The sequence below is a fragment of the Nomascus leucogenys genome, chromosome 2, assembly GCF_006542625.1.
Source record: "Nomascus leucogenys isolate Asia chromosome 2, Asia_NLE_v1, whole genome shotgun sequence".
In the NCBI taxonomy this organism is placed as follows: Eukaryota; Metazoa; Chordata; class Mammalia; order Primates; family Hylobatidae; genus Nomascus; species Nomascus leucogenys.
Window position 1 is genome coordinate 47,585,863 of NC_044382.1, and position 25,872 is coordinate 47,611,734.

At 39.8% G+C, this 25,872-nt stretch overlaps 1 protein-coding gene and 1 non-coding gene across 3 annotated transcripts in view; both read right to left on the minus strand.

The window, feature by feature from the left end:
- PHLPP2 (PH domain and leucine rich repeat protein phosphatase 2) overlaps window positions 1-25,872 on the minus strand; it is a 75,614-nt gene that overhangs the window by 48,421 nt on the left and 1,321 nt on the right. For both annotated transcript variants that reach the window (XM_030829660.1, XM_030829656.1), the window contains exons 2-3: window positions 19,814-20,103; window positions 7,720-7,853 (exon numbers count right to left, since the gene is read on the minus strand). In XM_030829660.1, coding sequence (XP_030685520.1) covers window positions 7,720-7,853; window positions 19,814-20,103 — 424 coding nt within the window. The remainder of the gene's footprint in view (window positions 1-7,719; window positions 7,854-19,813; window positions 20,104-25,872) is intronic.
- On the minus strand, window positions 5,305-5,439 carry LOC115831879. The gene has a single exon (XR_004027369.1). It is a non-coding gene; the product is annotated as a small nucleolar RNA SNORA70 (small nucleolar RNA).

Genomic DNA, 25,872 nt, shown 5'->3' on the forward strand with positions numbered 1-25,872 from the left:
AGCCTGGAGGACAGAGCGAGACTCTGTCTCACCAAAGAAAAAAAAAAAATCAACATGCCTAAACCAAGTCATCACCATCCCTGTACAACAGCAGCTCCTTCTCACAACTCAAGCTCATCTCCTGAAGTCACCCATGCTCAAAACCTTAGAAGCAGCTTCAACTCTTGGGTTCGCTTTCTCAACTTCCCTTTTCAATCAACCATCAAGTCTTACTGATTACTCCTTCAAAAAGTCTCTCATATGAACAATTCCTTCCTATCCCCTAGTTCAGATCCTTATCAATTCACATCTGAATCATTATCCACACTGGCACCAGACTGATCTTCCTTGGGCTCACTTGGATCCCATCACTTCCTGCTACCATCTGCCAAATGATGGCTAAACTCCTGATGGAGCACCCATGGCCCAAAACAATCTGGACTCAAATTAACTGTGAATCACGAACATGCAATGAAATTTTTAATCTCCCACGGCTGCCTTCTTTTTCATTTCTGCTTAGTGAAACACTGTCAATTTTTAAAGAACCAACTCAAATATAACTTCTTCACAAAGACTTCCCCAATTTCTTGACATCTCTGATTTTCCAGAGAACAGGGACAGAAAACTCTCCTATCAGCTAGCAAAATATATCACATATGTATATTAGTAAAAATCTGGCCAGGTGCAGTGGCTTACGCCTGTAATCTCAGCACTTTGGGAGGCCCGGGCAGTTGGATCACTTGAGGCCAGGAGTTCAAGACCAGTCTGGCCAACATGGCAAAACCCCCATCTCTACTGAAAACACAACCATTAGCTGCGCGTGGTAGCAGGCACCTGTAATCTCAGCTACCTGGGAGGCTGAGGCAGGAGAACCGATTGCACCAGGGAGGTAGAAGCTGCAGTGAGCCGAGATCACACCACTGGACTCCAGCCTGGGTGACAGAGGAATACTGTCTCAAAAATAATAAAATAAAATAAAATAATTTTTAAAATTGACTGGCCAGATCACCTGAGGTCAAGAGTTTGAGACCAGCGTGACAAACATGGTAAAACTCCATCTCTAAGATACAAAAATTAGCCGGGCATGGTGGCAGAGGCCTGTAATCCCAGCTACTCAGGAGGTTGAGGCAGGAGAATTGCTTGAACCCAGGAGTTGGAGGCTGCAGTGAGCCGAGATCATGCCATTGTACTCCAACCTGGACAACAGAGCAAGACTCCGTCTCAAAAAATAAATAAATAAAATAAATAAATGGACTAAACAGTGACTACATAAAAATTTTAAACTTATGCACAATAAAAAGTAATAAATAAAATAAAAAGTTACAGGCTGGAAAAAAATTGAGTCACAAATATACTATCCAAAAGATACATATTCAGAATACACACAGAAGTCCTTTAAATCCACATGAAAAAAGAGAAACAGAAACATGTACAAAAATATCAATGAGTAGTTCAAAGAAACCGAAAGATCCAATAAAAATATGAAATAATTCTCAATCACACTAGTAAGCAGGGGAAAAAAAATTTAACGAAGGAGACCATCATTTTTTAAATTTTTTTTTATTTCTGAGACGGAGTCTTGCTCTGTCGCCCAGGCTGCAGTGCAGTGGCTCGATCTTGGCTCACTGCAAGCTCCGCCTCCTGGGTTCATGCCATTCTCCTGCCTCAGCCTCCCGAGTAGCTGGGACTACAGGTGCCCGTCACCATGCCCAGCTAATATTTTGTATTTTTTAGTAGACACAAAGTTTCACCGTGTTAGGCAGGATGGTCTCGATCTCCTGACCGCGTGATCCACCCGCCTTGGCCTCCCAAAGTGCTGGGATTACAGGCGTGAGCCACCGTGCCCAGCCGAGACCATCATTTTATCTATCAGATTAGTAAAAATTTTAAAGCCTAATAATATTGAAAGGTTATAGGCAAAGGGGTACTCTGTTATACTGACAGGATATAAAAGTGTTCTGCAACAGTAACTATTAATATTTTAAATGTGAGTAACCTATAACCTAATAATTTCATGCTTAGAGATCACTCTGAAGGAATACAGGTGCATAAAGAGGTAATTTTACTAAAATCGCTGTTTTAACCATCCAAAACTGGAAACAAAGTAAATGTCCATCACTAAGGAGATGGTTACACAGACTATAATGTATACATGATGTCCAATACTATGCCCCTTAAAGAAATGTATACAGGGCCGGGCACATTGGCTCATGCCTGTAATCCCAGCACTTTGGGAGGCCAAGGCCGTCGGATCACCTGAGGTCAGGAGTTCAAGACCAGCCTGGCCAACATGGTGAAACCCCGCCTCTACTAAAAATACAAAAATTAGCTGGGTGTGGTGGCAAGCCACTTGTAATCCCAGCTACTTGGGTGGCTGAGGCAGCAGAATCACTTGAACCTGGGGGTGGAGGTTGCAGTGAGCCGAGGTCATGCCACTGCACTCCAGCCTGGGAAACAAGAGTTAGACTCCGTCTCGAAAAAAAAAGAAATGCACACAGAAGATGGTTCTGCAGATGGTGACACGGTAAGATCTCCAAGACAAACTCCTGGGTGAAAAAAGCATGCATGAAGACCAATACCAAATAATAACATTTATGTAAACAAAATCCATATGGTTCTATGAATATATACTATATAAAAATAATCAACTTGGAAAATTCTGAAAAGATATACACCAAATTGACGGTGGTTATCTATAGAGCAGTTAATGGACTTAGGAGGTAATTATAACAAATTAAAACACCACAGATAATGACACCAGTCATATTACATTTATGTAGTTAAAAACCAAATGTTTTAAAAGCAAAAATATATGAACAATAAATAAAAATATAAAATATGCATATAAAGTAAGACTAAGAAAATACACAATCATAAAAATAATTGTATTAGGGTGGTGGAATGCTTTTCTACGTTACTCCTATATTTTAACAAAGAAGCTTTAAATATGCAAATTAACATGAGATAGTATTTTTGCAATTGGGCCAAAGATGATACCTGATGTTGTCAAAGGTGTAGGGAAATAAGTACTCTCAAATTCTACCAAATCAAGTATACACTATTAACACCTATTTGTGCAATTTGGGAATGCTGAGTCAAAATTTTAAATGTGGCCGGGCGCAGTGGCTCACGCCTGCAATCCTAGCACTTTAGGAGGCCGAGGTGGGCAGATCACCTGAGGTCAAGAGTTCGAGACCAGCCTGACCAACATGGTGAAACCCCATGTCTACTAAAAGTACAAAAATTAGCCAGGCATGGTGGTGGGTGCCTGTAGTCCCAGCTACTTGGAAGGCTGAGGCATGAGAACTGCTTGAACCCAGGAGGCAGAGGCTGCAGTGAGCTGAGATTGCACCCAGCCTGGATGACACTGCACTCCAGCCTGGGCCACAGTGAGACTCCATCTCAAAAAAAAAAAAAAAATTCTTCTTGTAAGAATCATGTCCTCTTTTCCCTGCACTCCTCAGTCACTCCCTTGACTTTTATAATAATTTCCTTGCTCTCTTTATATTTTTGCCACTTTTGTATATATCCTGTATTAACTATGGCTGTAGCAAACAATATAATGGCTCAAGCAACAGGAATTTAATTCATTCAAATGAGCATTCTGTTTTGCCATGGGTTAACACTGTCATTCAAAAACTCAGGTTCTGGCCAGGCACAGTGGCTCACACCTGTAATCCCAGCACTTTGGGAGGCCAAGGCAGGCAGATGACTTGAGGTCAGGAATTTGAGACCTGGCCAACATGGTGAAACCCCGTCTCTACTAAAAATACAAAAATTAGCCAGCTGTGGTGGTGGGTTCCTGTAATGCCAGTCACTCAGGAGGCTGAGGCAGGAGAACTGCTTGAGTCTGAGAGGCGGAGGTTGCAGTGAGCCGAGATGGCACCACTGCACTCAAGCCTGGGCGACAGAGCAAGACTCTGTCTCAATAAATAAATAAATAAATAAATAAATAAATAAATAAATAAAAAAGAAACTCAGGGTCTGCAATTTTCTACACTTGACTTCAATTATTGTTCTGATTATTGCCATCCTAGCCCACCAGAGAGGAAAAGGGCACCAGAGCCCTGAGAAGCACACACTGGGGTTTTAGGAACCAGGTAGAAGTGGCGCGCACATCAAGTCCACTCCATACCATGGAAGAAAATTTTGCCACACGTACACACCTAATCGCAAGAAAGGCTGCGAAATAAGCTGTAGCTAGGCAGTTATATGCCCCACTACAATTTTGTTATTATGAAAGAACAAATTTTGATAAACAATAGTATTGCCACATGTTTCAAAATAATATGGCTGTGTTTAGCCTGTTTTTTGAATTTTAAATGAATGGAAACATACGATGTAATTCTTTTGCGTCTGGCTTCTGATGTTTGTATTTATGCTCTTTTGACAAAGCTGTTTTAAACAATATGTGCAGAGAATGTAGTACCCAGAGAAACGTTCTGGCAGGGAGTTGTGCTACCTGAGCTATACGGTCCCAGAGCTACAACTTCCCTCACAAATCATACCCTCTATATGCCACTTTCTCCAACGCAAATAAGGGGTTTGCTCTTTCTCTTTTTTTTTTTTAAGGTGAACAGGAAGTAGGATTTCTTTTTTTTTTTTTTTTGAGACAGAGTCTTACTCTGTCACCCAGGCTGGAGGGCAGTGGCACCATCTTAGCTCACTGCAATCTCCGCCTCCCGGGTTCATGCCATTCTCCCACCTCAGCCTCCGGAGTAGCTGGGACTACAGGCGCCTGCCACCATGCCCGGCTAATTTTTTGTATTTTTAGTAGAGACAGGGTTTCACTGTGTTAGCTAGGATGGTCTCAATCTCCTGACCTCAGGATCCACCTGCCTCAGCCTCCCAAAGTGCTGGGATTACAGGTGTGAGCCACCGCGCCCGGCCCAGAAAGTAGGATTTATTGGTGAGCATTAAGAGGGGGCAGCACAGTGGAAGCCCTCACGAGAGCAGGGCCCGCCACTTGTCCAGAGGGCCACTTTGGGGATGTAATTGACCCCGCAGCCATCTGGGATGAGCTGCTTCTCAGCCACCATGGCTTCAAATTCATCTGCATTGAAATTCACCTGCATTGAACTTGGTAAAGTCCCACTTCTTAGAGATGTGGGATCTTCTGGCAGCCAGGGAACTTCAACTTGGCCCTGCGTAGGGCCTCAATCACGTGCTCCTTGTTCTGCAGCTTGGTGCAGATGGACATGGTAACTTGGCCAATGTGAACCCTGGCCACAGTGCCCTGGGGCTTTCCAAAGGTACCTCGCATACCTGTTTGGAGCCTAGACTGGTGATAGCACAAAGTCAGACACATGAACATCCATCTGAAAGGCCTGTCTCCAAGGTCCCTTAGAGCAACCCATACAAGAAACAGGCTGAGTACACTACCAAGGAAGCTGCTGTTAGCAGCCATTGCACACTGGGCCCCCATGAGGAAAGGAACTCAGTTGGCTTAACTGGCTGCAGAGGATTTACATGCTCTCTTAATCCCATGATTAATCATGCTACCTACTCAACTTGACTTTAGTGAAATGTTATTTCCACAGCTTTTATATCATGAATTTGAACTGAGAGAGCCCTTCCACTCACTTTTCCCCCAGCACTCCCCCTCCAGCAAGACTGATAACTGGCATTTGCATAATGGCTGACTGGGACACTACCCAGTGTACTTTTATAACCAGAGAACACAATATTAACTGGTTCGCACTCGGGCCCTTATGACCTTGACTTTATTTACCCTATATTCCAACTAAGCTGATGCACCAAAAATTCTACACATAAAATATTTAAAGCTGATTACTAAGCTATTTACTTCAAAGAGAATACTTCAACTCTTTCCTTCTGTAACAATAGTTGTGTCTGGTTTCAGGAACTGGGTGGTTGGAGGAAAAAGGTGAAAGGGAAGCATATTTTCTATGATAGTTTTGATAGAGGCAGGAGGCAGAGAAATTCTAGGCAGACAGGGGCGGGTCCCCAGGAAAACCCCACCTTCAAGCCAAAAAGCCTGAAACCTGTGGCCCAAAGTGAGAATTTCCATCCCTGTTTGTCTGCTCTCTCCTGAATGGTTCTTCTGAATAATGTCTTTTTACCAATCGAATGTTGCCTTTTCCAAAACTACCTACAGCACCTCCCAACCTGTGCCTATAAAGACCCCAGACTCAGCCAGCGGAGAAGAGAAGCAGCTGGACATCAGGGAGAGGCAACTTGACTTCAGAAGACAGTGGCAGGGAGGCCATGTGAGTGAACCATGTTGAAAGTGAATCTTCCAGCCCTACTCAGGCCTTCAGATGACTAAAATCTCATGAAACCCAAGCCAGGACCATCCCTCCAGCTAAACTGCTCCTAAATTTCTGGCCCACAAAAACTATATAATTATTAAGTATTTATTACCATTTTAAGTCCTAAGTTTTGAGGCAATTTGTTACAGAGCCAACAGATAACTAATTCATCTATCTATCTATCTATCTATCTACCTACCTACCTACCTACCTACCTTTTGTTTTTGGTACCAGGTGCATTATTACCTTTTTTCAAAGATTACTAACTTTAAGTTTCATCCCAAACTTAATTTCCTCATTCAAACCATACTAGCTTTTCTATGTCAACAAAACTCACTTTTGGAAAGATCCCTCAAAATTTAAGTACTACAAACTGGTACTCTTTAAGACTCTACTGGAAATATCCTCTTAAGGGTATAGTACATTAAGATCCTGCATATGCTGTAATTTATCAAGTGGTGGTAGGAAAAGTAGGGGCATCAGAGCCAACCACTGTGCAGTATAACTGCCTGTAAAAGAAAGGTTCAACTTTCATTCTAGAAAAAAATATACACAGTAGCCCCCCCGCCACCTATGGTCTTGCTTTCCAAGGTTTCAGTTATCTGTAGTCAATCATGGTCTGAAAATAGGTAAGTAAAGTACAAGATATTTTGAGAGAGAGAACATTCACTAACTTTTATTATAGCATATTGCTATAATTATACTATTTTATAATTAAATATTGTTAATCTCTTACTTTGCCTAATTTATCAATTAAACTTTACCATAGGTATGTGTATACAGGAAAACACATAGCATATATAGAGTTCAGTACTATCTGTGATTTTAGTTGTCCACTAAGGATCTTGGAACACAATCCCCGTGGATAAGGGGGGACTACCATAATGAAGAACTAGGGTTCAACCACAATCAGATAAGAAGCATGTTACTGTTCCAAGTTTTTGTTTTTTTAACTAAGTATTACAGTGATAGATGGGTTGTGTTCCTCAAATTCGTCTTAAAATATTTTTCTCAGAAGAATCAAAAATCCCAGATTTAAACCCCACTAAATTCACCAATATACAAATTTGACAGGTATATTCATCAACGTCAAGTCATATATGATAATGACTACTTACTCTCAACATTTTTGAGCTATCCAGAAGTTCACACACTTTACCAGGAGCTTGAAAAAATAATTTACTAAAGCATGATCCAGTCAAGATTCTGGCAAAGGTTTAAAATAATGCTAGTAAGTTAGCAAAATACAAGTGCAAAATGAGCAAAAATAAAAAGAGAAGATTTTTTAAAGTGTTCCCTTACCCCTGACCTCTTGGTTTTTGTTGTTGTTTGGTTGGTGTTAACTACATTAGTTAACTGGCTTAAAACTAGCTTTTGATAAAATACTTTTAAAAAGCTGACGGCAGATAGAAGCACAAATGATCAACTTAAAAGTAGTTAACATACAAAGCCACTGATAAATTCTTACCACCATAAAATCGAATCATACAGCTGAGGTCAGGATTTGTAGCCTCCTCTTGTATGCGCACAGGATCATCAAATCCCAGCCTGGATAAGTAATCATAAACAATCTGAAGAGGTCGTTCAGTAGGTTCCAGTCTCCTGATTACACAATTCAAAAATATATATATATATTTGGTAAGTAATAAAAATGGTTCATTTAATTTTTTAATATTTTTATTTTTATTTGTATAAATTTCAGGGGTACAAGTGCTATTGTTACATGAATATACTGCTTAGTAGTGAAGTCTGGGCTTTTAGTGTAATCCTCACCTGAATCATGTATATTGTAGTCACTAAGTAATTTCTCATCCTTCACCCCGACCCCACCCTCACACCCTTCTGCTTTTCCAATGTCTATTACCCCACACTCTATTATTTAGCTACCACTTGTAAGAGAGAACAGGTAGTATTTGACTTTCTGTTTCTGAGTTACTTCCCTGAAGATAATGACTTCCAGGTCCACCCATGTTGCTGCATAAGATATGACTCCATTCCTTTTTCATGGCTGAGTAGTAACTCAACATACAAAATCTGCTCTTGATTTTTATTCCTAGGTCAAGAATTTCTTTAATATTCTATGATACAACTAATCTAAACAAGTTTTTTTTTAAGTTTTTGGTGTCAGGACCCCTTTATACTTTGGGGATCACAAAGAGCTTTTGTTTACATGTGTTATATCTATTGATATTTACCAAATTAGAAATTAAAATTGAGAATTTCCATTTATTAATTCACCTTAAAATAACTCCCTAAAAATCATTCTACTATGTGGTCCTAATTGAAAGCTAAGGTAAAACCAGAATGTCCTGCAATCACCTGTGGCCTCTGGTGACACTGTATTTTAAATCACAGACTTAAAATACTGAAAAATATTAAAAAAAAAAAACAAAAGTGATCAATGTGTATTTTGATAGAAGGGGCTGTAACAGTCATAATAGCAAGACAGCTCTTTTATAATGCTTTTACCAGAAACCAAACAGTTATAAATACAGTATCTAAACTATTAGGCTCCAACAGTCAACTGCCTGGGTTCAAGTCTTAGTCCTGCCACTTACCAACTGCATGCCCCAGTGTAAGTTATTTACTCTCACTGTTTTAAATCCTCATCAGTATCATGGGAATAATAACAATACCTAAATCATAAGATGTTTAAATTTATTTATTTACTTTCAACAAGATACTATATAGTATGAAAAGTGCTTAGCAAAATATCTCACATGTAGTAAGTGTTCAGTAAGATATTGACAATTATTATTCTAAAAAATTTTAAGATTGGAATCAATTTTAGTTAGAATAAAAATAGAATATTTCTCTCATCTCAAACAACAACCAAAAGCAAGTATAGGAAACTCTGTATGTGTTCAAAAGGTCTGAAAGAACATTTAAAGAACCTGTTCGGAAAACTGGAGAACAGCCGGGCGTGGTGGCTCACGCCTGTAATCCCAGCACTTCAGGAGGCCGAGGCGGGCGGATCATGAGGTCAGGAGATCGAGACCATCCTGGCTAACATGGTGAAACCCCATCTCTACTAAAAATACAAAAAAATGGTGGGGGAGGGGGGAGGGATAGCATTAGGAGATATACCTAATGCTAAATGACGAGTTAATGGGTGCAGCACACCAACATGGCACATGTATACATATGTAACAAACCTGCATGTTGTGCACATGTACCCTAAAACTTAAAGTATAATAATAATAAAAAAGAAAGAAATAGGAAAGTTAAAATAAGTGAAAAAAAAAAAAAAATTAGCCGGGCGTGGTGGCAGGCGCCTTCAGTCCCAGCTACTCAGCAGGCTGAGGCAGGAGAATGGCATGAACCTGGGAGACAGAGCTTGCAGTAAGCCGAGATGGTGTCACTGCACTCCAGCCTGGGTGACAGAGCGAGACTCTGTCTCAAAAAAAAAAAAAAAAAAGAAAACTTAATAATTATATCATTAGTAACTACAAGAAATATGATGCATTTCCCATCATGACAAAAACATATGAACAATGTCTGCATTTTGTAGTTTAAGAACTAGAAGATGCTGTTGGCAACAAGCTGAACATAAACAACTACAAAGCTGAACATAAACAACTGTAACAAAATAATTTAGGAACAGAAATCATACTGATGTACAAAAAAGACAAAAATAAAACAACCACCTGGCCTCTCCTGACTGCTCAGTTCAGTATTTTAACTTCCAGAAACTATCAAATAAACTCAGAATGAACTACTACATGGGGAATGATCTACTACATGGGGAATGATCAAGGAACAAAAAGCCTGTAATGACCAATAAAGATTGAATTAAAGAGAAATGGGAAATAAACTTTTCCGATTATGTAGACATCAATTACAATTAATCCCTAGCCAAACAAAACCAAAATTTACAAAACTCATTGTCTATGACAACATTAGGCTTTTCCCAGCACAATGGTGGGATTCTTCTGAGAGAAAGACACGTTTTAACGGGGACTTTTAATAAACTGCATCCTAGAGAGAGGTCAACTAACCATATAATATGAATAAACTGATGGAGGAGTAACTTGAAGACAAGTAGAGTAAGGATATAAAGAGACAGATCTTCAAATGTTGAGATGGATTGGACTTACTCTGTACTGCTCCAAAGAATGGGACTCGGAAAAATGAGAAGGTGCATAGGTAGATTTAAGCTAAATATGAGGAAGAATTTTAACGATTAGAGATGCTCAACCATGAAACTGCCTCTCAGAACTGCTCAGAGAGACCTGGAGAGCCATCTGTCACAGATATTTTAGAAGAAACACCTGTAAGAATCAAACTGGGCCAGATGATCTTCAGGGCACTTCAGAAATCAAGGGTCTATGAGGTATCTACAACACCTTCCTAATATAATACAAATTCTACCTGACCCCTACAGTTCAGTGTATTTAAACACTATAATTCCATATAATGATCACATATTCAGGACCAACAAATAATTATACTTTCAGGCTAAATCTCGAGTGCTCAATTTTTCTATTTCTCTCTAGAAAACTGAAAGAAATGGAAGCATCCTAATTCTGACATATTTTACATGACCAAATTTCTTGGCCTAAAAAGGCTGTGTAGATTTTGGAAACCCTCCTTATACATGTCTTTTTTTTCTTTTTCTTTTTTTTGAGCCGAAGTCTCGCTCTGTTGCCCAGGCTGGAGTGCAGTGGTGTGACCTGGGCTCACTGCAACCCCTGCCTCCCGGGTTCAAGCAATTCTTCTGCCTCAGCCTCCCGAGTAGCTGGGACTACAGGCCCATGCCACCATGCCCAGCTAATTTTTGTGTTTTTAGTAGGGACGGGGTTTCATCATATTGGCCAGGCTGGTCTCAATCCCCTGACCTTGTGATCTGCCCGCCGTGGCCTCCCAAAGTGCTGGGATTACAGGCATGAGCCACCGCACCCGGACCTCCTTATACATATCTACCCTAAGAAAGTATTTTCTTTCTTCTAAGTAAACAAGTAATATTTCAAGAAGTACAAAAACAAGTAAAATGAAAGACTAATTCCATTTACTCATTAAACTCATCTGCTGAAAAGAGTAGACAGTATTGGGGAGGGAAATGCTATAATGTGCTTACAGTTCAATTTTGTGTTTCAAAGTTCCAAAAGTTTAAGAGTCTGGTAATTAGCTATTTGTTAAATCTCTCACCAATCAAAGGGAAATTATATACTGCAAAACAGGTGTGAGAGAAAGTAATACTGGCAACAAAAAGTTCTATTCAGCATTTGAACTATTTCTACTACTGCTTTAAGGAGACAACAGTTTTGGAGTAACAGTTTTGGTTTGCTTCAAATGCTTGTAAGAGCTACTATAGTCCATGTAAATTTAAATATATGTGCATATGGTAATTTCTCTCTAAACCAGCCAACAGACAAGTAATGCTGTTAACAGCAGATTATACCTCTTAGCCAAGAGTAGTATCATTCTGTATTAGTTATTCTAAGCAGTCCCTATTTAAGATATATGTAAGAAGAGTAAATTTCATTCCAAGTATCATTTCACAAGAGTTTTAGTTAATAGTGGGGGGCCAAACCACACACTATTAAAATCAAACACATGGAATCAAAGACCCTAACAAAGTATAGTACCATGTTCTACATCAAATTCAGATTAAAACTCAATCCTTGACTGCCTATAAAGGTAAAATCCGCAAATGTTAAAATCAATAATATAGATAATAATACAAATAGAAACAATAGGAATACTTCAACGAATGTTTATTTCATACCTGACACTATGCTGAAAGTGTTTAATTATTACAAAACTATGTCTATTTTGCAAATAAGAAAAATGAGATTCAGAGTCACACAATTAGTACATAATGACATCAAGGTAGGAACCTGTTTCATAAAACCTAGGTTCTTTTTAGGAAAACCAGATTATTTTATATATAGTTAAAATAAATTAAGCAGAAGAGAGCTCAAACCACTTTATGTGTTAACTTATTCACACCAAGAAACCTAAAAAAGCTATGTTTTAAAATTACCATTATTTCATTAAGTCCAATATATCATGATTTAAAAGATACACCATTTTTTATGCACCACCGCTGAAGAATAAAGAATACAGCTGGTCTTTGCCCCAGGTTCCTGGGAGGAGACTCTAATCCTTAGCATTTCCTGAATAATATAGGAGTGTCTTTGTTATTCATGAGCCCCTTGGATCACCCCCCAGTTTATGCTAAGAGATGAGAAGACTCAGGACAGGGGCTGGTCACCAGAAAAGACCAACCACCATGCGATTAGAGGGTTGGGGCTCTGAGCCACCCTGACCTGGGTGGGGAAGCACAGGGGGCTGGAGACTGAGTTGAATCATGAGGTCAAAGATTCAACCAATCATGCCTTCATAATGAATCCCCAATAAAAACATCGTACTGAAGATCAGTGGAGTTTCCTAGCTGATGAACTGTTCGATGTGGTAGGAGGGTGACAGGCCTTGATTCCACTGGGAGAGGGTACAAAGTTCTGTATTTGGGACTCTTCTAGACCTCACCCTATGTGTCTCGTCAGTTGGCTGGTGCTGATTTGCATCAAGCTAAAACTGTAATTGTAAGTATAGCACCTTCCTGAGTTCTGCCAAGTTCTTCCTTGTAGACAGTTGGTCAGAAGTGCAGCTGGAGTCTGAAGGGCAGTCTTGTTGGGGCCTTGCCCTTTAACTTGTGAAGTCTGCACTAACTCTGGCAGTCAGTGTCAGAACTGTATTACAGCGAGCCAGCTGGTGTCAGAATAACCATTAAGAAAGAAAAATCGGCAGGGCACAGTGGCTCACACCTGTAATACGAGCACTTTGGGAGACAGCGGTGGGTGAATCATGAGGTCAAAGTCTTTCTTTAAGGTGTCCACACTGCCCCTAATCCCGCTCGAAGCAGCCCTGAGAAACATTGCCCATTATCTCTCCACACCACCCCCAAGCATTTTCGCCACCTCTACACTCCACCACTATTTTGTTTTGTGTTTCTTATTAATGTAAAAAGACAGGAATGTCAAGCCTCTGAGCCCAAGCCTGCCTGTACACATCCAGATGGCCTGAGGCAACTGAAGAACCACAAGAGAAGTGAAAATGGGCCGGGCGCAGTGGCTCAAGCCTGTAATCCCAGCACTGGGAGCCGAGGGGGGATCACGAGGCAGGAGATCGAGACCATCCTGCTAACACGGTGAACCCCGTCTCTACTAAAAATACAAAAAATAGCCGGCGTGTGGCGGGCGCCTGTAGTCCAGCTACTCGGGGCTGAGGCAGGAGAATGGGTGAACCCGGGAGGCGGAGCTGCAGTGAGCGAGATGCGCCACTGCACTCCAGCCTGGGGACAGAGCAAGACCGTCTCAAAAAAAAAAAAAAAAAAAGAGAAGTGAAAATGGCCGGCTCCTGTCTTAACTGATGACATTACCTTGTGAAATTCCTTCTCCTGGACAATGAGTCTCAGAAGCTCCCCCACCGAGCATCTTGTAACCCCCAACCCTGCCCACAAGAGCAGGTTGACTGTAATTTTCCACTACCCACCCAAATCCTATAAAACTGCCCCACCCCATCTCCCTTTGCTGACTCCTTTTTAGGACTCCGCCCACCTGCACCCAGGTGATTAAAAAGCTTTATTGCTCACACAAAGCCTGTTTGGTGGTCTTTTCACACAGACGCCCTTGACAAAGAGATCAAGACCATCCTGGCCAACATGGTGAAACCCCGTCTCTACGAAAAATACAAAAATTAGCTGCGCCTGGTGTTGCGTGCCTGTAGTCCCAGCTACTCAGGAGGCTGAGGCAGGAGAATCGCTTGAACCCAGGAGGCGGAGGCTGCAGTGAGCTGAGATTGTGCCACTACACTCCAGCTTGGGCAACAGAGTGAGACTCCATCTCAGAAACAAACAAAAAAGAAAAATCTAGCCAGATGCAGTAGCGTGCCCCTGTAGTCCCAGCTACTCAGGAGACTGAGACAGGAGAATCACTTGAGCCCAGGAGGTCAAGGTTGTAGTGTGTTATGACAGGGCCTGTGAATAGCCACAGTACTCTAGCCTGGACAACACAGCATGATCCAATCTCTATTTTTTTAAAAAAAGAAAAATAAATTTTAAAAAATTCTGCCAATTAAACTACAACCTACCATCAACTCTAATATATATGCTGATTTCAGAAGTTTTAAAATGGATAAAAAATGTTTCAAAATAAAGAAAATTATTTACCTATATTCCAATTTAGTAACATATAATGCATTCTTTTAAAATTTTTAAATAGTACAAAAATATGTAGAAAAAAACTCCCTTTCTCCTATTCAGTGGTAATCAGTTCAGTACGTATCCTAAAACAGGATTTTTCATTCCACCTTTATAATTTCAAAATATGGCAAACAAAATTTTAGTGACTCAGCAAATGGGGATCAGAACTCAGCATCCCAAATCCCAAGGGTGCTATTTTCTGTTATACACACCCTATTGGTTCTAAACTAATTTTAAAAAATAGCTACTGACTATTTAGAAACCTTAGTTTCTCTTCTCATCTGGTTAATGAAAAAATAAAAATTAAAAAAAGAAAAACACTTGGTTATTTTGATGACTAAGAATAAAAATATATGACCATCAGCTAAAGGGCAATCCATTTTATCACAAATGATCTTAACAACTTTTCAGACAGGAGGCAGTGATTACACTAAGCTTCACTAGTGAGTCATTTTTATCACTCAAAACAGTTCAATAGAAAAGACAAGCCAAATATTTTAATTGTAAGGAGCAGCAGATTGAGAGACAAGACCAATCTATCACCAGCCAGCTGCAGGAATGTGCATTCAACCTGAACCCTCTGAGTCTGTTTTCACTGAGGGAAATGGCCTCAGTGATTCCTAATGGGGAAGTTTCTGACTTTTGGGGCAGGAAAATCCTTGGCTGTACAGGGTTGTCCCACACACATTTTTCTTTTTCTATTTTTTTCTGAGACAGGATCTCTCTGTCACGCAGGCTGGAATGCAGTGGTGCAATCTTGGCTCGCTGCAACCTCCACCTCCCTGGCTCAAGCGATTCTCCTCCCTCAGCCTCCCAAGAAGCGCATGCACTGGAACCACAGGTGTGCACCACCATGCCTGTCTAATTTTTTGTATTAATATTTTTGGTAGCGACAGGGCTTCACCATGTTGCCCAGGCTGATCTAGAACTCCTGAGCCCAAGCAATCCTCCTGCCTTGGCCTCCCAAAGTGCTAGGATTACAGACTTGAGCCACTGCACCTGGCACACACACATTTCAATAAGTCTCTCTGGCCCTTGCCACCTAAATTCTGTAACTCTTCCCAGCAGTTATGACAACCAAAAAACCCTGTCCCCACACATATTTCCAAATGGCAAGGTGGGAGGGATGTAGGGTAGATTTAGTTTCACCACCAGATGATCTCTCTAAGGTTTCCTCAATTGCTAAAATTCTATAAATTAGTAATTCTTGAGTTATATTCAAGTGACAACTCATGGTTAAAAAAAACATAAAGTAGTAATGAATAACTCAGAGAAAACGTGGGGTAATTTTAATCCCAGTAATCCCATTTCCAGGACCTAGCCTAGGGAAATCAGCAATGTGACAATACATGGGCAATGGTTTAGTCAATGCAACACCAATTCTAAGAGTTGCATGATTTCAGATGACTGAGATAGGTAATATTTATTGAGCCCTTGTTAGGTGCCAGACATCAATCTAAGTACTTTACTTCCTTGCTATTTGAAGTACAGCACATCTCTTAGGAGCTTAATTGAAATGTACATTCTCAGGCTCCACCTAAACCTACTGAATCAGAATCTGTACTTGAACAAGCCCCACAGGTGGACAGTTTAAGCAGCACTACAAATATTAATTCATTTAATCTTCATATCACTTATAATTTAATCCTCATGACAACTCGACAATGTAAATATTATCATCTTCTATTTTACAGATTACTGCACTGAAGCACAGAGCATTATATAACCTGCATAGTAACTGTCGAAGCCAGGATTTGAACCCACACACTCTCATTCCAGAATCCAATCTCTAAACCATTATTGCACATTATGTCTCAACTTACAGTATATCCATACAGAGGAATATTCTGTAACTATTAAAACTGGTGTCTAAAGAATTTCTAATGACACCATGAAATTAAGATGATCCAGCCGGGCACGGTGGCTCATGCCTGTAATCCCACCACTTTGGGAGGTCGAGGCGAGATCACCTGAGGTCAGGAGTTCGAGACCAGGCTGCCCAACATGGAGAAACCCCATCTCTACTAAAAATACAGAAAATTAGCCAAGTGTGGTGGCTCATGCCTGTAATCCCAGCAACTCAGGAGGCTGAGGCAGGAGAATCGTTTGAACCCAGGAGGCAGAGGTTGCAGTGAGCTGAGATCATACCACTGCACTCCAGCCTGGGCAACAAGAGTGAAACTCTGTCTCAAAAAAAAAAAAAAAAAAAAAGAAAGAAATTAAGATGATCCACTGAGTAGACAGGATATAAAACTGAATATGATATGAGCCCAAATACATAAACATTTAAAAGTATGTGGGATTGAAAAAAGATCTGGGTAAAAATAATGTTACTATGGGGAGGCAATACAGAAGACAGATGTAGTGTAAGAATGCCAGGATTCAAACTCCAGCTCTACCATTTAGTAGCTGATTGCACTTAGATGACATGCTTAACCCTGTGAAACCTTATTTTCTTCATTTATAAAATGGGGACAGTGCTTACCTCACAAGATGGTTGTGAGGATTAAATGAGGTAATTTACATAAAGCATAAGCATTGATTATCATTTCTCTTTATGCTTTTTCATTTTTCAAAATTTCTTTGGTGAACATACTTCAGTAATCAGCAAAAAGTTCCTTAAAAAGATAATGCCTTAGATTGTCAACTATGTGATAAAGAGCTTTTACGAAGAAAATACTTACTCCCTTGATTAGATAATGTAAAACTGATCATAAACAAGTAACAGGTGAGTAACAGATCTAAAACGATCTTGAAATAAGCATGATTAAATAGTGAAACTGAGGAAGTGTCGCTGCTGCGCCAGTTCCTGTCACAGCTGGCCTTTACTCAGAACGAAGTCCATCATCTACCTTGAATGATTCAGGCATTCCAACTGCAGGGCAGTACCTGCCTGACCTTGAGCAGGTTACTGAATCTCAAGTCCTCAATCTTCCTCATCTAAAAGCAACGATACTACCTCCCTTGGAGTTATTGTGAGGATTTAATGAGAAAATGTGCATAAAGCACTAAGCATACTAACACATGAAAGCACTTAATGTTAGCTGAAATCTACCATCATCATCATCCTTAGCTGGATAAAAGTTATTGAGCTCCTACTCCAGCAATGAAAATATATTCATTCTTTGAAACCACAGTTCAATAGTGCTTTCATTATTTTCTAATCAATTATACCTTCAAAGGGCTATTTCATTATAAATGATGAAGGCTACAGGGCACATAAGTAAATAAACACATAAGTAAATAAACTATCACATTCGGATTCTTAACTAATTACACAACTACTAGTAGCAAGCCAATTCCAGTGGGGTTTTCTTCATATTTCTAATATCTTTGTATACATAAACATTACTATACAAATGAATACATCATATACTTAAGTTAATCAATCACTACCAGATATAATCTAGGTCAAGGCTTTCCGCCTGATAAAATTAGATCAGAATCAGTGTTAAGACTTAGAAAAGCCTAAGGATCACCCAGTCTGATCCTTTCGTTTTACAAATGGATTTAGCAAATGTAGTTAACTGGTGAACAAGGAAAACATTCAAATGCTAATCTACTTTTTCAGGAATTAGTCCAAATCTTAAAAGGAACACACAGTAGATCTCAGTTTAGATTTTAAAAATGACATCAAATTTTAACTCAGCTAAAAGTGTTACTATTATTACCACACTTTTAAGGTGTAAGTGGGAGCTTCCTTTTCACTTTCAACAGTATTAAATCCACAGCTTTGAATTCTGTTTCAAGACACTTTTTTAATGATAGGAAATGGGGAGGAGAGAAAAATCATGGTCAGGCATTTAAAGAGCTCTTATTTGACATCTAATTCAAAGAACTAACAGTGATTTTCTTTAAAAAGCTGAATCTAAGAGTTCACATGCATAGTATAAGACTATTATAAAAATATTTTCTTCACATTTATATAAAAATTTTTCAAGACACAAATCGCTTTTAAACCCATGAAAATATGCTCATTAAGAGAAACGAAAATTAAAATAACAAGACAACAAAATTCCTCTCACATTTGCAGAAATCTAAGTCACTTGGCCTAGACAAAGATTTGTCGTTGGAATGCTGACTTTATGATTCTCTAATTTTAAAACTTTTAACAATCATTTCTATTTACGAGCAAGTCTGAGCTCATGCATGTGTATGTGTCTCTATTTATACATAAAATTTAATAATAACATGTTTTTGAGAAAGGGGAAAATAGATATACTTTCATATTTCTTATGGAAATATAACCTCTATGAAGAAGAATTTGACAGTAACTATGAAAATTAAAAATACTGATATCCTTTGACCCAGCAGTTCCACTTCTAGGAGTTTATCATACAGACTCTCAGATACGAGAGATACCACAGGTACATGGATACTCACTGCAGCACTTCTTGTAGTAGCAAAAAACTGCTAACAACTTGAATGTCCATTAATAGAAGACTGGCTAAAATTATAGTAGACTCAAAATTGAACACTATTGCAGCCATTAAATGAATGACAACTATATAAATATTAACATGGAAAGATCTCTAAAAGAGATTGTCAATAATGTGTTGCATACAGCACTACGAGTTTTAAAATTTATAATATATGTAGAGACACATACTCATGCATGGGCACATATATGCTTATAATTAAACAGAATATCCCTAGCGTGCATGAGAAGCTGGTAATAACTATCAAGAACAGGCCTGGGTAGTTGGGGAATGGGGGACAGAAAAGTACTTCTCACTCTATACCCTTTTTAAAATTTCATTCTATTTACACTTTTCAAAAAAAAAAGGATATCTTTTCTTTTTTTTGAGATGGAGTCTTGCTGTCACCCAGGCTGGAGTGCAGTGGCATGATCTCGGCTCACCGCAACCTCGGTCTCCCAGGTTCAATAGATTCTCATGTCTCAGCCTCCTGACTAGCAGGGATTACAGGTGCGTACCACCATGCCTGGCTAATTTTTATATTTTTAGTAGTGGCAGGGTTTCGCCATGTTGACCAGGCTGGTCTCGAACTCCTGACCTCAAGTGATACACCTACCTGAGCCTCCCCAAGTGCTGGGATTACAGGCATAAGCCACTGCGCTCAGCCAAAAAAGTTTAACTTTTACAATACTTATTTTTAAATTTAGATATCTGACCTATGGCGTATTCCAAATCAAAGAACTCTAAAATTTTCCTTGGTCAATAGTTTTTAAATTCAAGATTCATAAAGTCAGGCTTCCATGGACAAATCTTGAAGCCCAGTGAGTCCGTAATCAACATCGGTTCCAGCAGAATTAAAATCCTAAAGTCCAGTTCTAAGCAGAAACACATATTATTTATATTACAGTAGAATTAGAGTGGTAAAACTGAGACCTCACCTGACCAGGTCTCCATGAAGCTGTAAATAAAGACTTTCTCTTCCCTCTCCAGCACATATTTCTGATGCTGGTGTCTCTACAGTGCAAAGGACCAGATGTAAGTCAGAGGAAGAGGAGGAGGAGGAAGAGGAAGAGGAGGTGGTGGTGGTTGTAGTGGCAGTGGTAGTGTCTGCTCCATAAAGGTAAACACAGCCTCTCTTTACATCTTCTCTTAGCCAGTCTCTTTCTCGAGAACCAAACCTACTTCTCCTATTCAAACAATTTCTGCTTCCATTGCGTTTCATATTTCTCTAAAAAATATCAAGAGAAAGAAATTGTTAGCTAGAACATCTGACTGCATTAGACATTTCAGTCCTCACCCCACCTCTCTCTACTTTATATTCCCCAACACTCTGCTCAAGTATCCCCTCCTTTTGTGGAGCACTTCACATCTGTCATGCTCATTCGTAATAACTCAGATAACTTAATTTTCTTTACTGCTGTGTTTCCATCCATCATCTTCTTTGACCCTCTCTTTTTCTTGTGTTTTCAGAAACGTGTCAAGAATAACAAAACAGTGGGTGCAGTGGCTCAGGCCTGTAATCCCAGCACTTTGGGAGGCCAAGGTGACAGGATTGCTTGAGGCCAGGAGTTCAAGACTAGCTTAGGTAAGATGGCAACATCCCATCTCTACAAATTTTTTTTTTATATTAGCCAGGCATGGTGGCACATGCCTGTAGTCCCAGCTACTTGGGAGTTTGAGGTGGAGGACAGATTGAGCCTGGGAGATTGAGGTTGCAGTGAGCCTTGACTGTCCACTGCAATCCTATCTGGGTGACAGAGCAAGACCTTGTCTCTCAAAAATAGAAATTTTAGTATTTTGCCTGGGCACAGTGGCTCACATCTGTAATCCCAGCACTTTGGGAGGCCAAGGTGGGTGGATCACCTGAGGTCAGGAATTCGAGACCAGCCTGGCCAGCATGGTGAAACCCTATCTCTACTAAAAAATGCAAAAAAACTAGCCAGCTGTGGTGGCACACGCCTGTAATCCTAGCTACCTGGGAGGCTGAGGTAGGAAGATTGCTTGAACCTGGGAGGCAGAGGTTTCAGTGAGCCAAGATCACGCCATTGCACTCCAGCCTGGGTGACAGAGCAAGACTCCATCTCAAAAAAAAAGAAACTTTAGGCTGGGCAAGGTGGCTCACATCTATAATCCCAGCACTTTAGGAGGCCCAGGTGAGTGGATCATTTGAGGTCAGGAATTCGAGACCAGCTTGGCCAACATGGTGAGGCCCCGTCTCTACTAAATACGCAAAAAAAAAAAAAAAAAATTAGCCAAGTGTGGTGGCACGTGCCTGTAATCCCAGCTACTTGGGAGGCTGAGGTAGGAGAATCACTTGAACCCAGGAGGCAGAGGTTGCAGTGAGCCAAGATTGTGCCACTGCATTCCAGTCTGGGCAACAGAGTAAGAATCTGTCTCAAAAAAAAAACAAACAAACAAACAAAAAAACTTTTATCTATAAACCATACACAGTATTGTCTTATCTAATTTAAACGTCATCTAATCCTTAACAATACTTATGTTTCACCCTGTAATTTTATTTAGTTCAATATTGCTTTAGAGATACAACTGTGTTAATATACCCAGTTCATTCATTTGAATATTCCCTTATACAAATACATCAAACTTTATCCACTCTCCTGTTTACAGCATTTAGTTTGCTTCCAATTTTTCACTGCTAGAAACAATCCAGCAATAAACATTTTTGCACGTCTCCTTATGAAAATGTGTGTTTCTCTAGGGTCCTAACCCTTTGCTTTACATCCCAAATAAGCCAAGTGTAGTATCAACACAATACTGCACAAATATACTTTCTATTCCTGCCCTGTTTCAAAAAAATTAATGTCGCATTTGATAATTTAGGTATGTGAAATTCATATATTGCGAAGTTATCTCAAAGCAAAAACAATTTCTACAGATAATATAACAAGTTTCTAAAGATCGGCATTTGCCTGCTCTATTTTTATGATGGGCTATTTCTGTTCTTTTTGATAAAAAAGAAATTTCCGCTGACATTTCCACAGCCGCACCTCTCCAGCTTCATTTCCTACTACTGCCCTTTACTACATGTTTCAATCACCTCCAACTACTTGCAGCTGTCCAAACACACCAAGTACACCACAATTCTGTGGCTTGTCTGAAACGTCCTTCTCCACCTCATCCATATGACAAGTTATTCTTCAAAATCCTACTCAGGCATCACCTTCTCTATGGAGCCTTCCATATCTCCTATCATTCTCCCTAGACAGAATTAATGACCAGCAGACATTTTTACTAGACAGAATGAATTATCTAGACAGAATTAAGAACTTCTTCACCTTGAGTACATCTCTAACACTACATCGATGATGATGGGTTTTATTTATTTATTTGATATTTCTTCCTCTTCTCCACTTCTAGCATGTTAACACCTGGGTGACACATTAGTGTTTGTAGAACTCAGCTGACATCACAGAAACCTATTCCCAATCTGTACCTTAGTCCAATTAGCTCTGACAGGAAGCTGAACAAACTTGGGGGGAAAAAAATCCCCATTTCTATGGAGAACCCTACATCTTTGCAGTAGCTGCAAAGTGAATGTGAGTAAATAAAATACTTTCAGTAGTATTCCTCATTGGAAAATAGAAATACCTATAAATACAGCAAACACTATTTTTATAATTACTAAGATTAAATATTTGAGGGTAATACATTTCTAAAGATGTCAGAGAAAGAGGAATGAAAAGTTAGCAGGTATTTCTATGTGGGAAGAAAGAAAAACAAGAGTAAGAATGGCTTTATTGTTTAAATTTAGAACTCAGGAAAACTGATCATTTTGCAGATCTTGGGGATTTAGGCATTGCTATTCAAAAACATGAGGATTATTGATTCTAACTTTAGAGAAGTAGGATAAATCCCTGCTACAAGTGAGAACTAGTTTTCTCATCAAATGCATTTTCTCAAAGCTGAACATCTCAGAATGAAAGGGCTTTCAAGTGCTTACTGCATAAACATAGGGACCATCATATTTGTACTACTAAATAATTTTAACTACTGAATAGTCAAATACTGCTAATAGTTAAATATTTAGTAGGTAAACTGTTACATTTTAAATATTCTTCATTTTTTAATCTTTGGGAAAGATTAACTGGACCATCTGAAAACAGTATTCCATATAGTACAGCAATATTTATACAAAGCTCTGCATTCTGTACTCAGTGGAGAAAAAATAAACAGACACTGTTTCACACAACCAACAAAAAAGTCTTCTTCAGAAAAACTTTCTAAGGTCAAATAATAGTTCACTGACCTTCTAAATCTTAGAAAAGTCAAGAAGACCCCAGGAAGTTTTGTTTGTTTGTTTTGAGACAAGGTCTCACTCTGTCACCCAGCCTGGACTACAGTGGCGTGATCACAGCCCACTGCAGCTTCGAACTCCTGACCTCAAGTGATCCTAAAGCCTTAGCCTCCAGAGTAGCTGGTACTACAGGCACATGCCACCACATCCAGCTAATTTTTTGTTATGTTTTTAAGAGATGGAGTCTTGCTATGTTGCCCAGGCTGGTCTTGAATTTCTGGACTCAAGCAATCCTCCTGCTTCGGCCTCCCAAAGTGCTGGGATTACAAGCATGAGCCACCACACCAGGCCTGACTTTTCTTCTGTGAGGATTTTTAAAAGTCATTTTTAGTGCATATATATTTACCTTAGATTATAAATTCCTTAAGGAACTTTACATTATCAAAACATATATGTGGCCGGGTGCAGTGGCTCACGCCTGTAATCCCAGCACTTTGGGAGGCCGAGGCAGGCGGGTCACGAGGTCAGGAGTTCGAGACTAGCCTGGCCAACATACGGAAACCCCGTCTCTACTAAAAATACAAAAACATTAGCTGGGCGTGGTGGTGTGCGCCTGAAATCCCAAATACTTGGCAGGCTGAGGCAAGGAAATCACCTGAACCTGGGAGGCGGAGGCTACAGTGAGCCAAGATCATGCCACTGCAATCCAGCCTGGGTGACAGTACAAGACTCTATCTCAAAAAAAAAAAAAAAAAAAAAAAAAAAATGCCTGTAATCCCAGCACTTCAGGAGGCCAAGGAGGGAGGATTACTTGAGGCCAGGGGTTCAAGACCAGCCTGGACAACATAGTGAAACCGCATCTCTAAAAAAATTAAAATGAAATAGATTAAAACAACAACAAAATATATACGCTGTTGATCATCATTTACCTCAAAGGATCTATCTCCTGTCTACATGGTATATTCCACCCTAAGAAGATAAACTGCTAAGTTACAACTTCCGTATATATCATTCTCTTAAACCTGACCGATGGGCACTTAAAAGGCCTGGATATCAAGCAAAGCAAAGGCTTACAGTAACAATCTAGATGGACTGTTTAGCTATTATTGGCCACTGCTGAATTGCCTAGTGCTTCCTTCTTCTCAAGAATGTCTTGCTCCACTGCTTAACACATCAGTTAACTGCTGGAAAAACCTTCCTATGAGCCAGGACTGCAGATGACACTGTCCCCTGAGGTGCTTTCAACTTTTAGAATCACCATTCTACTAGAATTGCTAGGTTGAGAAAACTATTTTCCCCTTACTCTTATAGAATTGTTATCACAAATTTATTTAAAAGGGAACACAATTACAATCACCTCTTACATCAAACAAGTATACAAAGAGCGTATTTAAGATTGAAAGATCTTTCTAGCCGGGCGCAGTGGCTCATGCTTGTAATCCCAGCACTTTGGGAGGCTGAGGCGGGCGGGATCACCTGAGGTCAGGAGCTCGAGACCAGCCTGGCCAACATGGTGAAACCCCGTCTCTATTAAAAATACAAAAGAATTACCCGGGCGTGGTGGCACGCATGCCTGTAATCCCAGCTACTCTGGAGGCTGAGGCAGGAGAATCGCTTCAACACAGGAGGTGGAGACTGCAGTGAGCCGAGATCATGCCACTGCACTCCAGCGTGGGCTACACAATGAGGCTATGTCTCTAAAACAAATCTTTTTAAATTTTTTTTGGCATTAATTGTTTATATATACTTTGCTAAACACCCAAAACTATTCTTGAAAAAAAAAAATGAATCTCATGACACACACCGACATTAGTTGTAACTTCGTATCTTCTATAAGCTGAGTAAAAAACAGTTAATCATTACTAAAAAAAACATAAACCCCAAATTGTAGGAAACACCTGGAAAATTTACAAACCTATGGTCCAGCAATTCGCTAAATAAATCTGGGGGCACATTTTGAAGGAAATTTTCCAGTATCCCAGGATAGATGGAACTGGATCTAGTATGGCTAAGTTAGACGGGCTTAGTTATATTAGCCTTTTGACGAGTATCTGTATTATTTGACAATAATGTTCATGATTTGGTATTAGGTAAAAAAGAGTTACAAAAAAGAATGAAGTTTCTCAAGGGTCTTCGGAGAAAAATGAGTGGGAGATGACTCTTCCCAATTCAGAGTCTTCTACTGTAATACTTCTTTTCCAGCATCATTTGGCACAAAATTCAACCACTCAGCTACTTAACAAAACTGTATGAGGCCGGGCGCGGTGGCTCATGCCTGTAATCCCAGCACTTCGGGAGGCCAAGGCGGGCGGATCACTGGAGATCAGGAGTTCAAGACCAGCCTGGGAAACATAGCGAAACGCTGTCTCTACTAAAAATACAAAAAATCAGTGGGGTGTGGTGGCGGGCGCCCGTAATCCCAGCTACTCAAGAGGCTGAGGCAGGAGAATCGCTTGAACCCTGGAGGCAGAGGTTGCAGAGATCGAGTCACTGCACTCCCGCTTGGGTGACAGAGTAAGACCCTGTCTCAAAAAAATAAATAAATAAAAAGAAAAAAAATTGAGAGGCAGTAGCACAAAAAATGTTTTATATTTTACAGAGTTCTAGTTTATGCTGTTCCATGGATTCACTGGGTTCTATTATTGTTTTTCCGTGTTCCCATCTTTGTGACATCGTACTAACCTTCATAACATGTAAATACTGCTGAACCTCAATCCCAATAAAATACTACTTAAAGTATTT